The 15944-nt window shown below is 37.7% G+C and overlaps 1 protein-coding gene across 1 annotated transcript; it reads right to left on the bottom strand.

Annotated features, from left to right (window-relative positions):
* Positions 1 to 6022: 6022 nt before the first annotated feature.
* On the bottom strand, positions 6023 to 9619 carry Ggamma1 (guanine nucleotide-binding protein subunit gamma-1). Its single transcript, XM_067142590.2, has one exon. The coding sequence runs from the start codon at positions 9333 to 9335 to the stop codon at positions 9123 to 9125; it is 213 nt and encodes a 70-aa protein (XP_066998691.1). The 5' UTR covers positions 9336 to 9619; the 3' UTR covers positions 6023 to 9122.
* Positions 9620 to 15944: the final 6325 nt, after the last annotated feature.

Below are 15944 nucleotides of genomic sequence, written 5' to 3'. Positions count from 1 at the left end.
ATATCAGTGATTTTAAAGAAATAATTCCATATCTCGCACCATTGTCATTTTATCAGCTGCTGAAGTTAACCTATCACTTCACAGGTGAATTAAAAAAGGCTCTACGCAGCACTGTTGCTAAATCGGAATGTGGCTGTAAACCGGCACGAGACCACCAAATGAAGAATAAATCTTTGTCAAGGGAGGGGTTTAAATAGAGACCTCCAAGCTGACAGGATCACGTCAAAGCAAGTATGCTACAGTGACACTGGCTGAAACCAATGATTTGAAATAATTCAATCAATCAATACTGATCTGCATTTAGGGAAGTCGCCCAGGTGGCAGATTCCCTATCTGTTGTTTTCCTAGCCTTTTCTTAAATAATCACAAGGAAATTGGAAAATTGGTAAGTTATTCCAATCCCTAACTCCCCTTCCTGTAAACGAATATTTGCCCCAATTTGTCCTCTTGAATTCCAACTTTATCTTCATATTGTGATCTTTCTTACTTTTAAAGACACCACTCAGAGTTATCCGTCTACTGATGTCCTCCCACGCCATCTCTCCACTGACAGCTCGGAACATACCACTTAATCGAGCAGCTCGTCTCCTTTCTCTTCTGTCGGAAATCACCCAGAACAAATCGAGCTGCTTTTCTTTGGATTTTTCCAGTTCTTGAATCAAGTAATCCTGGTGAGGGTCCCATACTCTAGTTCGGGTCTTACCAGAGACTTATATGCCCTCTCTTTTACATCTTTACTACAACCCCTAAATACCCTCATAACCATGTGCAGAGATCTGTACCCTTTATTAACAATCATATTTATGTGATTAGCCCACTGAAGGTCTTTTCTTATATTAACACCTAGGTATTTACAACTTTCACCCCATCAACGCAGTAATTAAAACTGAGAGGACTTTTCCTATTTGTGAAACTCGCAACCTGACTTTTAACACCGTTTATCATCATACCATTACCCACCGTCCATCTCACAACACTATCGAGGTCACCCTGCAGCCGCTCACAATCTTGTAACTTATTTATTACTCTGTACAGAATAACATCATCTGCAAACAGCCTTATCTCTGATTCCACTTCTTTACACATATCATTGATATATATAAGAAAACAAAGGTCCAATAATACTACCTTGAGGAATTCCCCTCCTAATTATCACAGGGTCACATAAAGCTTCGCCTACTCTAATTCTCCGAGTTCTATTTTCTAGAAATATAGACACCTATTCAGTCACTTTTTTCTAGTACAATTGCACACATTTTTGCCAGTAGTCTTCCATGATCTACCCTATCAAATGTCTTAGATCGGTCAATCGCAATACAGTCCATTCGGCCTCCTGAATGCACGATATCTGCTATATCTTTGTTTATATTTGATGCCGATTTCTCGGCGTGGCTCTCAAGCCATTCTTAAATCACGTGCAGATTTAGCAACGTGTCGCGCAAAGCGACCCGATTGGCTAATTTCAGCAGCTGATAAAATAACAACAGTGCAAGATATCAAATTATTTATACGCATGACTAACCCTCTAATGCTCATGTACCCGATTCAAGTTGTTGCTGACCACCCTGTATAGTGACAGATGGTCCAAAGTGCATAATGGAAAAATACAGTGCCCAAAAAAAGCTTTGCTTATCCTGGTTTAATGCACTTCTTATTTTTCTATGTGTATGTACGTACATTATACATTACAAAGGGCACATACATACAAAACCAACATGCAGTTAGGTATGCAAAAACAAAAGAAACTTGACAAAAACACTATGGAATTTTGAACACAAAATTATTGTTCACTGTGTGGCAGAGCAGTACCACGTCCAGCCATCATAGGCACCATGCACACCACTCTGTTGGCAAGTTTGGTTACTAACTGGTGGATAACAGAAATAGTTGAGTAGGAATATAAGTGCGTGGTATGATATCAGATATAGTTGCGAATAAAGATTGTATCTTTCTCTAATGTTATATATGTTTGTCGATCCTGCTGCAAAGAAATATGTTGCACAAACTAAGACCCGTTTCATACACAAGCATTTGGAAACACATGATTTTTTTTTTCTTTTCAGTTGAATATTCCTACTCTTATCCAGAAATAAGTATTTCAAATTGACATTGCCCTCAATCCCCAATATCCTCCCCATGGTTAACAACAATGCCATCTGAACTACCACAAAGACATGGTTGTGATATAAGAACAATATTAAACTACAAAGTACTTTAGCAGTGTTTTTTTTTTTCATAATTTTAAAGAGCCCGTAGTTCATATTTCTTAAGCCAACGCCTAAAATATGCAATCTGTCAACAAAGAATCAGTTAAGCTATCAAAAATGTCTGTTCTAACTTTAATTCTATGTGCCTTGCAACACTTTGAAATACAAACACGTCTTTCCTAAAACCATATTGAACACTGCCTGTCTAAGTACTAACAGAAATTTCTAGCATATATTATTTTCAAAACTTGACTGTTCCCTCTCAGCTAAAGATCTAAAAACAAATTTAAGTTCATAGTCACACAATCTGTACCTTGTCTTTCAAGAAAATACATTGTTACATTTACACATTCTGCTTATAATGAATTATCTACAGATCCTATCAAATAATTAAGTACATTTTTGCATTCACGCTCCACTTCAGTTCTATTTTGAGCTTCTAACATTCAAAGACAAGGGAATGGAATGTCAATTAAGTCATCTAACTTTAAAGCAGATCCTGATATAGGGTATTTTAAACTTTTCTCAAGGAACAAGTCTCAATTTTTTCCCCTTTAGAATTATTTTTCCTTAGTAGCCCTTGTGGAACCTGATCTTCCCCAGGCTTGTGGTGTAGGCCTATCTGTTTCGAAGGACATATTTTCATTGTTTATATACCTAGTGCAGAATCGCAGCACTGGACAAGGGCACATGCTCCTTAAAATATTTCATTCACCATCGATCTAAGAAAAAATAATTTAATACTCAGATTAGGACAAACATGATACACTGAGAAATTTCAAGAACTTACCTGAAATGATCGATTGAGAGACGTTTCCCATATCACTTGTACAGTTATTAAACAACTCTTCTGTCACATGGTTTACACTACCACCAATACAGAGATTTTTGCCCTTTTGAAATTGCATTTTCTGTCAAATTCCTGCTCTTTATAGGCAAAAAACTGCAAGCAATTTCTGTTTTGCACATGGCTGTGGCTTAACACACTCCTCCATTTAATTACGAATCAAGCCATACAGCAACGCCACCAGAACGATTGATTTCCTGATGCACGCCCAGTGCCTATAGGTTGAGACCAGATACATCCACACAAGACTGAAGCAACAGAGAAGCCTACTGGAATGACATAGCTTCTGGCATGCAGGAAGCTGCAAGATGTGATCAAAGAACTTTGTTCGCAACTCTGAAAATGCTCACTGGTAAACACAAATGTATTAAAACCAGCATTAAGTTGAAAGCGCAAAGGCTTTGACTCAAACTGTGAACCACCGATCCAGCTAGACAATGAATGGCTACCATCATATCTGGTCATGAAAGATAACCCAACTACAGTGGAAACAGAACAAGCTATAAAGCAACTAAAGAGTGACGAGGCTGCAGGACCAGATAATTTGATAGTTGAGGCCATCAAGTCAAGAGGCACTGTGGTTGTGGATATATTACAAAAGCTATTCTCTGTAATCTGGCTTGAAGAAAAGGTACAATCACACTGGAAAGCAGAAGATATTGTCCCATTCTTCAAGATAAGAACAGAAAAATGAAATGGTGTTTAAAACCATATGGTTATTTAATATTTTGATGGCCATGATTGTTAAGTCTATATACTGTAGTCTATATGCACCCTGGTTAGCCAGTTCAAGTCCAGTTACTTGGAAAAAAAAAAAAAAAATTCACTATGAAAATGCTGACCAGCAGAGTAGCAGAGTTGATGGTATACAATTTCTAATCACTAGATTGTGTGCCAAAAGCCTGGTTTCAATTCCAAACCTCTCCACAGTGTTCATATGGAGTGAGCGCATATGACGCTGTTGATGGCTCTTCATCCATTGGATAGGGCTGTAAAACCTTGAACAGACCATTCGACAGGAGTAGGCACTGGATTTCACCCTCTCCCTTCTCACTACCATATAACAGGTCATTCATTTCATCTCATTAACTCCTCTAAGGAGGTCAGGAAGGGCATCCGGTTGTAAAAACTCGACGAAGATTGACCTTACTTCATATCCAACCCTGTAGAGGAACGGGCAGGAGTTGGACAGAAATTCAATCTTTTGATGTTCAAATCATTCATGAATAATAAACCTGTCATGCTTTTTAAACTATTTAAAGTTTTCATTTTAATATCATGTAATAGTCATATTTATTTTATGCTTAGTCTATTAACATTGTAACATTTATGTATGAAAAAAGTACACTCGTAACTGGAGTTCTCAAAATATAATAATTTGTGGTTCAGCACTTAATTTGCCAGTAAAACTTAATTTGGGGCAAGTGTATAACTTACCATTTACTTCTCTTCAAACTGAGAATGAAGCATATATAGTTAATAAAAAGTCACAACTGGTTTAAATTAAATATTTGAAATTAAATCCAGTTTCAATTGCAATGCTCTTATGCGACCAATAAGATCTGATGACAATAATTCAAGACTTTTTATGATGAAGACTCTAAAGCAGTATTTTCTGCACTATTTCAAGGAGTTTATTTTATTAACAGGATTTATACATTTTTATTAATACAATGCATTTGAAATGTTTAGTAAAATTTTCTAAAATACATACCTATATTCTTCTTTATAAGAAATGTACTGTATGCTGAAGAAGACAAAAGTCATAAATAAGAAAATTCCTTTTATGCATTTAAAGTATGGAAATATCAAAACTAGGCTGAAATGAATTGTTTTATAAAAAGCTAGTTAGATAAAATTATACCGGTACCCACAGAGTGTGGCTGTATCGGGGTTAATGCGAGGAAAAGAAACTTCTCCACTGACAGTCCTTTTACTCTTCATAAAAGCTCTTAAGCAATTAAAATTACACAACCAATTCTCAGCACAACTCTCATATTCAAGTTCAGCATGCTGCCACATACACCAAAGAGCACAATAAATTAAAAGCTGTAGTTTAAGGAATATTATCAATGTCAGTTATTTAACAAGCCAATTTTAGCAATTGTGCAGCATTTCAGGACTGCTGTTATAAATTAAATGCTTCTTGCCTGATAGTGTCAATGTAAATAACTTTTCTTATAGACTTGGGGTCCAAAAGCTCTGAAAAAAAAAAAAAAAAAAAAAAAAAAATGCCAAAAGTTATCTTCAAACACACACACAAGATATCAAGATAAATGCTTTCACATTTTAAGCCAATTCAAAACTGATCACCATCCCATGGCAACTGATGTTTGAAGATCAAAACATTTCTTCATAAAATCACTGTCAGTACCTGTATATAATGAAGGAATTCTTGAATGAATCTATTGAAGGCCATTATTCAGTGGTTCTTCGATACCTAGTTTGGATGTTCAGAATCACAGAAAAATGTTCTACGATACCTGAAATAGCACACATGAGAGATCGTTTCTTGATGCTTGCCAGGGACTTACAAACCCACCATTGGAAGTATTTTTTCTTATATAAAAGAATTAAAACAGACTGTGTAAATCTGACATTTCCAACCATTTTCTATGTTGTTACTGTCTGCTTGGGTTACCTGTCACGAAAACAAGTAGTCTCAGATAGTCCACCTACCCATACTAATGGTCTCGTCCAAGTCATTATTTTGTAGCTGTAACCTTTCATATCTTATTCAACAGCTGTTCATAATGCAACATTGGCAAGCCTGCAGTGTGTTTGTCAGAGCCACCGCCATATTGGAGCTATAACCTATACTTCACGAACTGGGTACAGAAGTTTTATCCATTAATGCGCAATCTAATTAAACCTGTAATCTACTACGCCTGTAAGAGTCCACACTGACACAGGTTAGGAAAAACGACTGGGTTAAAAGGAAGATATAAAATTCAGAAAGAACCAAAAATTCTATAATGAAAAATTTTATTAAACAGATATTTGACACGTCACACGTAGTATAGCTCCTATGCTATGAATGCAATTCTTACTTTTTAACCAGCTTGGTGGACATATAACGGTAAACGAAGCATATTGAAGACAATTTGCATTTTCTCAGTGCACAGAATGAGCAGCGAGGTATGTACATAAAATGGGATAAATGAGCAACCGCAAATTATTAGTCGAATTACAGAGTACTGTATCACCTCAATAACCTATCATTAGCCATTTACTTAAAGATTCATATAGTTAGATGAGAACGTGACACTGGTTATGTAGACCAAAAGTATCGACGAAATGTCACTGTAATATTTGTCCCAAATGGAACATAACTTCTTTTACACAGAAAAATCCACGGTAAATTAAGAAATTACTAGAGAAGTATCTGGAGAAATACGTATACGTACTTACGGGCCGTAGACAGGACTCCTTTATGTTGTATTCCACTGCTCGTACCGTCTTTTGTTCTTTCTGTAGGTCCAGGGCTTGCGCCGACAAATGAGAGTACTATGCCTGTGAATTATTATCTTTGTCTATATGACTAGCACGGGCAGGGGTATAGTGCGCATTGGTATCACCTAAATATCACTATAAAATTTGTCACAAATGGAACATAATAATTACTTTTACACATATCAAGTGAAAAATCCCTGGCAAATTAAGAAATATGTTTTTTGGAAAATATTAATACGTACTTACCAACTTTGCAAGTACATTTGGTGTTGCGCTCATAGTGACACACGTATGTCTTTTGTCTTACACTTTGAACAATTCCGTGTGTGATATCTGTGTTCACTGAAGTTCTTTGCTTTCGTTTCGTTCTTCACTTGTCAATGACATCATTTCATGAATTGTATCGCGATATGCTATATTTAATAGGCGACAAAATGGTATGGCCAATGTACATAAGAAAAATTCAGTGGACTAGTGATTTATTGGTCCAGGGATCGAGCTACTTTCTTTCGAACAGAAATAAAAATATTTATTGGTCCAGGGATCATGCTATTTTTCTTTTGACCTCCATTTTGCTGTTTGTACTGGCCAAAGATAATGAGAATCTACAGACATAGCACTCCCATTCCACGGTGCTAGCCCTGGACCTGAATAAAGTAACAAAAACCGGCACCAGCAGCGAATGGACAAAGATAATGAGAATCCACAGACATAGCCCTCCCATTCCACGGTGTTAGCCCTGGACCTGAAGAAAATAACAAAAGACGGCACCAGCAGCGTAGTACGACATAAACCAGTCCTGTCTACAAGCCTTAAGTATGTTTTCAAATTTCTCAAATAACGATGGTATTTCTTAATTTGCCAGGGATTTTTCACTTGATATGTGTAAAAGCAATTATTATGTTCCATTTGTGACAAATTTTATAGTGATATTTGGGTGATACCTTTGCACATCATACCCCACGGGAAGTTCAAACAGCAAAATAGCATGATCCCTGGACCAATAAATATATTACTTGTTTGCTGAAAGGAAAATCACATGATCCCTGGATCAATAAATATATCAATGAATGAGTTAGGGTACAAAACAAATGAACAACATGAACAAAACGACACCTAATTCAAACAACTTCAGTGAGCAAAGACATCGCATATGAAACTGTTAGTCAAACAAAACGCATATGGAAGCGCTGCGACGTAGCAGAAAAAATAATTATACGGTAGTAAAGTATGTAGGGCCTAACCATATTATTCCCTGCAAGTAAAATATTTCGTACTATTTCTTAATTTACTGCAGATTTTACACTGAGTAAAATGAATTATTATATTATTACAGTGACATTTCGTCTATACCTCTCGTTTACATAACCCGTTACACTATTTTACACACTATGCATTACCTTCCACATGGAATTAGGCTACATTTAATGAAGAGCACAAGAAGTTAGTGCAGCAAAAACGCACTTATTGCACTGCATGTACAATAGTAAGCCAAATTATCCAAAATTTGAAGAATTTCACAGTAAGCAAGTTGCATTTTAGTTCACCAAATATTGCCTGCAATAACCTACTATGCCTATACTTGTATATGGGAGTAGCTGTTCATTAAATGTTTACAAATTGAAGCTACCAACACAATATTTGCAATTTTATGTAAGAGCAGAACGAAGAAAGTCAATTATATAAGAGCCTACTTTGTCTCCATTAAGAAGGGGTAAACTGATTACGTTACAATTCACTAACTATATTTGCCTTTCTCTTTCATGAGAGCTTCCAATTCAGTCAAAATATAGCCTCTAGTAATTATTCTCATGTTTGCCAGTTAAACATTCATTCAGCAAAACATCAATAGGTTATCTTCAATGCACATTAAAATCATAATTGCATCCTGTAAATAAGTAAAATTTTTTAACACTGAGGAAAACTGCTTTTTAAATCAAATATGATCTCCTAATTGTAAACAAATTCAGGAATGTGAATACCAGTACATCATCCAATCTAGAGTTACAAAAGATGGGTTTAAGATACAGAAATAAATTTTTAAACATATCCCAATGTTTCATGATCTCCAATAGCACACACGTGCACAGTCCCTCTGCTCATGATTCAAAACTATAGTACATGGTTGCCCTACTCAGTATTTACTTTATTTAAAGTAGTATATTAAAGGATCGAAATTAATGAATATTTCCAATTATTTTTTAGTCAATCACATGCAAAAAGTACACACTGATCAATGAAGAGGCAGATGAATAAATGAAGTTAAAATTCCATTCTGATAACTTATCTTTCCAGCAGATCCACTATTACAATTATCCAATCTGAAGCCCACAAGACAGCGAAGAGCAAGAGGATTACAACTGCCAGATGGAGCAAGAACAAATTACCACCAAAAAAGCCGTGTGTGTTAGAAAAAAAGTACAGAAATATCACGAACCATGTACAAACATGTTTTAAAATAGGTTACGGATTGAGTGTTCTCAATATTCAGGAATGAAAACATGCGTTTGTATGGGGGTAACATGTAGTTCAATGGCAAACACCAGGGCACATACACACACACGCGCTGTAGTATAGAATGTGCAGGTTAAATGACGGGTGACTGTGACGAATGTTTACAGTAATGTACAACTACTCTTCTCTCGAAAAGGGTTAGCTTTCTGAGAGCTAAACCCGACCAACAAACAGTCTTCATGTTCATGTTCATTGATGAACTTCATAATATCCACAACTGCCTGGGACACATTTATCCTCTTAATAGCAGCTTCTCTCCTGAGCTGCTCTGTAATTTGCCTTTGCTGTTGTAAATTAGAGATCATCATGTCCATAACAGCTGTATCTGAGAGGCCTATTTTAAGGGCGTGGCGTAACTTGATTAAACACGAAAACTCGGCCTTTTTACTGGCCCTTTATTTATTCAATGTTACTGCAGTAAAATTAGCAGTAACCAAAATCAGGTCGATAGCGCCAAGTAACACACCCGCAAGAGTAAAATTCTTCCAAAACAAGTATCCAACCTACAACACAAATCTAAAATATGGCCGTTGACAACCTCAGAAGCAAAGGAAAACCCTCGAACTGCGCAGCATTTATCGTCCAGCTTGTTCTAGAATGCACTGCTGCCAACATATGAAAGAAGTTGAGTTGAATTGTTGACGAGTTGTGGGCTTTTACCGTTGCCTACGCTATAATACAAGGCCTGGAAATAGAGCCCGTAAAACGCTATAGAAGTGGTCACACTGCAGTTCATTGGCGGGCCGTTAGGATCGCTACCTTGCCCCCTGTTACGAGGTTCGCGCCTTTAAACGTGTGTATTGAGTTGGTGATGAATGTGTGTATTCTTGTGATAATAAGCACTCGCAGGTTCAATCATGGTTTATTGCTGTGTTCCTTATTGTCATTCACGACAAATTAAAGGTAGTGGAATTTCATTTCACAAGTTTCCAGTGAATAGTGCTTTAAAAGAACGGTGGCTTGTTGCTATATCTCGCAGAGGAGACAAACCGGGATCTCTCTGGGTTCCTACAGAAAAATCGAGGGTGTGCAGTAAACACTTCAGAGAAGAAGACTTTAGTATAAGTACATCTAAAAAGACACTCCTGCCTAATAAAGTCCCTTCAGTTTTTACAGAGTTCTCCAAACACAAACAAGTCACTTTAAAATGTAGGAAAGCTCCTAAGACAAGACAGCTTGAAAAAACGGACAGCGAAAATGAGTATATAAGAAATAAGAGAAAATGTGTGGAACAATCGGATTCTCCTGTGCCTGATAATACTGGAGAATCTGACCTGATAAATGTAGGCACCACAACAGTAGGTACACAGTTTTCTCCCGTCCTAAAATCAACAGTACCAAAATACATTACCAGGAAATTAAGGAAGGAGATCAGAAGAAATAGAAAGCACGTGACAATTATTAAGAAGTTGCGCGCAAAAATTCGTGACTTGGAAGCAGAACTTAGTAAGGTAAAGAAGGATCCCGGAAATCTTGCAAGTCAAGTTTCTAAAATTCAGAAGGAAGCTGAGGGAAGTAATATGAAAGCAAAATTTTTGTTAGAACAACTTCAGAGCTTTGGAAAAAAGAAATGTAAATACCAGGATACTACAGTTAAAATTTGTGTGCTATTATCTTCAAGGTCGCCAACTGGTTATCGGCTTCTCAGAACACTCGATATTTTGCATCTTCCTCACCCAAAAACGTTGAAATCGTATGTTGGATACTCAAAAGGGGAAACGGGCATAACTTCGCTAACTAAAGCCCGATTACTGGCAGAAAAACTGTCGTTAGTGAACGATACCGAAAAGGTTGGTTCCCTTATAATAGATGAAATGTCCATAAAGCCGAAACTTCTGTATGACAGGAAATTAGATATGTTTATTGGACTGAATGACATTGACATTAACGCTCTTGGAATCGAAGATAGGTTGGCCAATAAACTACTCTGCATTTTGTTCAAGGGACTCTCTACATATTACAGAATACCGGTGTCTTTCTATTTCACTTCATCCGTTACGGGCTCACAACTTGCAAAATTAACCTTGGATGCGTTAAATGCTGTTGAAGAGTGTGGTTTCAGAGTGATCAGAATTGCGACCGACAATTCTCAGGTAAATGTTTCGATGTTCGGAACATTATGGAGGAAGCATTACGCATGAGATACGACATCCAGCTGATAAAACTAGGCCTCTGTTCCTAAGTTTCGATCCCAGTCACGTCATAAAAAACGTGCGATCCCAACATTTGTCACGAGACTTTTTTTGTAAACAATGCTATCGTGACCGGCGATCATTTGAGAGGTTTATTCAAACTCCAGAAATCTTCAATTATAAAGCCGGTGAGGAAACTAACCAGAAAAGTAGTTTACCCTACAAATTTGGAGAAAATGAATGTAGCAAGAGCCAAAATTGTATTTTCCCCTGAAACAATCGCTGGTTTGAAGAGTATGGAGGTGGTTTGTCCCGAGAACATTAAAGACAGGAACAGTTTAAAAGAAACAATTTCCTTCATGGAGCATTTTATGAAGTGGTTCGATGCCCATGATGTCTGCAACACCTCGTATGGAACATTCCAGGAATGAGAACAAACCGGCATTTTTCAGCATTGAAGATGAACGCCTCAGTTGGTTAATAAATGATTTCCTGTCATATATCAAGAACATTCAAATGCATCCAGAGAAAGAGAAAAGATTCACGAAGGAAACGTATCAGGCGTTGGTCTTGACTACCCAATCCACTGTGGCCTGCATAAAATACCTCATAAGTATAAATTTTCATTATGTCTTGACGAGGAATCTAACAAGCGATGATATCGAGCTTTTCTTTAGCCACCTACGACGCAAAAGCGGGATACAATGACACAATGGACGCAAGGTCATGCCTTAACGCAATAGAAACAACGCTCCATACAGGAATTATTGCGGCATCAAAACATGGCAATGTTGAGCTGAGGGATGAAAATAAGATCCGCAATGTATGAACCAGTTTACTACAACCAAGAATGTGCCAGATGGACGAAAGACATAGAAGGAATGAAAGTCGCGATGATGTGCAAATTCCGCAGCTTCCTGAACACGTAATGTCTATCATTACAAAACCCTTGCAAGGTAAATTACATTAGATCTGTGTGAACAATACTTTTTTATTTAAGTGTTCGCTAGTACATAAATATGATTAATTTGTTTCAACAGCTAGAATACCTGGTATTTCTCTAGCTATGGTAGCAGGATACTTAGTGCGTGTGGCAGAAGAACAAACAGACTGGGAAGGCTGTTTAGAACATATCACTTCTCCAGCTAGTGAAAGTCCAACATTGTGTCTTATTCGCTTTCAAGATCGAGGAGCCCTCAGATACCCGAAATCATCGTTTGTGGCTCTTCTGCAGCGCATGACGGAATTTGTTACCTCTGCTGTGCAATATTTACCCCGACGACAGCTACTAAAAATGTGTACGTTTTTTCTGAAAGCCAGGTTCATCAGTGAAATTAAGTGTAGAGAGTGTAAAGACGACAAACTACCTCTTTTTCTACTCCAAAAATTTCTGAGACCCCTATTAGACAACATTGCTTCGAGCCACTCAAGTAGAAGTGAGAAAGTTTTGAAACTCGATAAGAAGCCCCTGAGTAGGAAAGTTTTAAAACTGTAGACACCTACAACATTCAGCTCTCTTTATTTAGGATATAATTTACTTATAGACATACACGGCCATGCGAACAGAAGGGGGCAACAGCGCGATCCTAGTGGCTGAATGGTGAACTAAGATGGCACCCGTTTTCATTAGTGCATTTCAAGGCCTTGTATTATAGCGTAGGCAACGGCTTTTACCGAGGTAATTTCACCCATTCTAAAATCCATTACTTGCTGAATAACACCAATACAAGCGAAAACTTTAGTCCATAACAAGTCGTCATTTTGAAAGGACACACACCACTATATTCCAACAAATCACTATCACTAAATACTCCAAAAATGTGATGAACCACCCCATTGGAATCAGTAGTATCTGAATACGATCCACCATATACCACATAGAAACTTATAACGCAAGATTTGCATCATCCAAAAACGTATTTAGAACATTGATGATCTCCGCAGAAGGATTACATAACAAACAAGAAAAACTGGTTGGAAAAATCTGCTTGAGTCGCATAAGACTACTAATAAACTGCCTACGCGGAATGACATATAGAGGACACTGAAAAAGTAGATGATTCGCAACTCCATCACTTGCACCACACGAACAGTTTGGATCCTGCGTTAAATGGAACCGAAATTTAATAGGGGCGTAAGGGCATGATTAAAACGCAACCTAATGATGTTAGTGATATGTCTTCTGGAATATGATCCTCTCATAAACCATGGTTTTACCGGTATAGATGTTTGTAGATGATAATAAAAGGTACCTTTGACTTGTGCAGTCTGTCTCCATTCATCTTGCCATTCATTACGCGCAGATTGTCTAATTACAGCTGCATAATCGGACGAAGGAACGGTATTATTAGAATTCGGAACAGGAAGGCGAGAAGCTTGTTTTGCAAGGAAATCCGATTGTTCATTACCCAAAATAACCACATGTCCGGGTAACCAGACTAATGTTATATAAATACCGGAATTATCAAGCATATAGAGAAGACTTTTGACGTTATATACATACCAGTTATAAGATAGCGCATAACTCGCTTATGGTCATGCCGCTGAACAAAGAGTGAAGCTTGTTGGATAGCGAATAATTCCGCAGTAAAGATCGAACAATCACTAGGTAAACCATATTGTTTCTTGACATTTATTGAAGGTATACACAAAGCGGCTCCAACTCCGGTGGTATTCTTGGCCCCATCTGTGTATACGTCTATGCTTGGAGAGATACAGGAAAGTTTCAATCTTTTAGCGGGAAAATGATCTGGCTCCTGTGGACGAATGCCAGCAGTGTAGCTACTGCGGGTAGGCCAGATTATCTGTGGCCGATAATGGGGAACAGAATACGGTAAAGAATAGGGAATTAAATTTTCACTTTGCAGTGCTGTACCTTGGAATGATTTTAACGCATCGAAAGCATGATATAAAACAGGCATTCTTTGCAAACCTTGACGCCGTATGGAATAATACTCATGGAGGAGCTGCAATTTCGGGATTAAAGGGTGCCTCGTAAGAGAAAATTTTTGAGTAAATATTGCATAGCAAACATTTTTCTACGAACATGTAAGGGGGTTTCGCAGGATTCTACCAAAAGTGCATATGTGGGTGTTGATTTCAGAGCTCCTATACACGTGCGAAGTGCTTGATATTGACATATTGTACCGGGAACAGCCGGTATGAAACTAAGTCCCCGTAATTAAATTTAAAACTTCGCGTTACGCGCCGGCCCAGCAGCGGAAGACAGACTGGAACAGCAAGCAACATCTGTGTGTGACGTACAGTGGAGTGACGTCACAGACTGCCTCCCCGCAACTCAGAGTGAGCCTAGACTAGTATGGAATGTTCCTTGAGATTCTTCGGATAATATTTTTCCCCACGATAATAACTAGACAAAATCAATCACATCATCGTGTAGCCCGATATTTTATCTGCATTACTGCAAGGTTTAATAAAAATCCGACATGAGACGACGAAGTTGTGGAGCGAGATGTGAAGGCATGTTTTGGGCGTGAATCAGGTATAAATGGAGATCTGCTTCGCTTAGCAGACCAGTGTGTTTCGCAATGGAGGTCATGCTGCTAGCAGCGAGCGGTCGGCTCGCGGAGACTGCGATACGACGTGTAGTGATTGTCATATTTCTTTAAATCGTGAATGATAGAATTCTGCTCCAACGGAGAATGATATAAATTGTGTTTCATCAAACTCTTAATATTACCAAGTGATTGTTTATTCTGAATGACTGTCGAAGACTTGCAATTATTTTTTCCAAGTGCTCATAATTCAAAGTTAACGTTGTGGACAGTGATAGGATTTGGAACAGTCTTTGCTCCTGACAAAGTGATTGAATATTTCGGGAAATCTCATTGACGTGACTGTGCTTTAACTTAGAATTCCTCAAGTGGCAAACATTAACAAGTGATTGAGTACAGAATTAACTTGAACTAAGTGACTACGTCACTAACTTACAATTTCGTGTGGAGATAATTCTCTAAACTGTGTAAATATTTTGTAGATGATGGACTGTAGACTGTGTATTTGAACTGTGCATTTTTAATTCTACGAACATTCGAACTAAAAACTGTGCATTTCCAATTCTACGAACATTCGAACTAAGGACTGTTGGTGAATGACCAATTTCACTTTATTTTTTAACATGCGTGAACAAGATTAACTTCACGAGTGAAAGATTCTTATTTCATTTCAATCTAATTGGTTTCATTGAACAGTGTTCAGACTAAGAAATATGTCGTGTGGAATAACTTCAGATTATGCCAAGTATCACAAACTTTAGGTGGCTATTCATTAGGCTGATTTTATTGACATTCGACAAAAAGTTTCAAGCGGCTATTCGCTTTGAGTTTAATTTCCGAGTGTTAAACTTATGTGCTTATTCGAGCTTAGTAACATTTTGCCACATAGAATTTATTTCCAATGATTAATGGCATAACACGGGATAGATTTCAGTGACATCCTACCGTGTGATAATTCTTCAATTATACAGTTCCTATGTGTTATAAACCTTGGCATAACCATTGCTATATCTTTTTTTTCATCTGTGCAGAAGCCGCTTTTCGTAATAACACGTCCAAGGCTTAACGGTGTTCGTTCACGTTTATCATTTACGTGGCCTGTTTCAACGCCCTTTCCTCTACACCGCATGGATCTTCTAGAAATTCGAGATCTTCAAGAACTTCCATCCAGGAAGGAAGGGTGGTTCAATGGTGCAGAGAGGAGCGGAGCAACCGGAATTCTGGGACATCGCCAACCCTAGGACGAGGAAAGAACACTTCTCACTATTTAATCTGT

Source organism: Anabrus simplex, chromosome 3 (genome assembly GCF_040414725.1).
Source record: "Anabrus simplex isolate iqAnaSimp1 chromosome 3, ASM4041472v1, whole genome shotgun sequence".
Lineage (NCBI taxonomy): Eukaryota > Metazoa > Arthropoda > Insecta > Orthoptera > Tettigoniidae > Anabrus > Anabrus simplex.
The sequence above is the reverse complement of the archived record's forward strand: the minus strand, read 5'-3'. Positions and strand labels throughout refer to the sequence as shown.

Excerpts from the sequence above, each read along its gene's own strand:
- Ggamma1 (XM_067142590.2), bottom strand. The coding sequence starts at position 9,335 with ATGGACATGATGATCTCTAATTTACAACAGCAAAGGCAAATTACAGAG.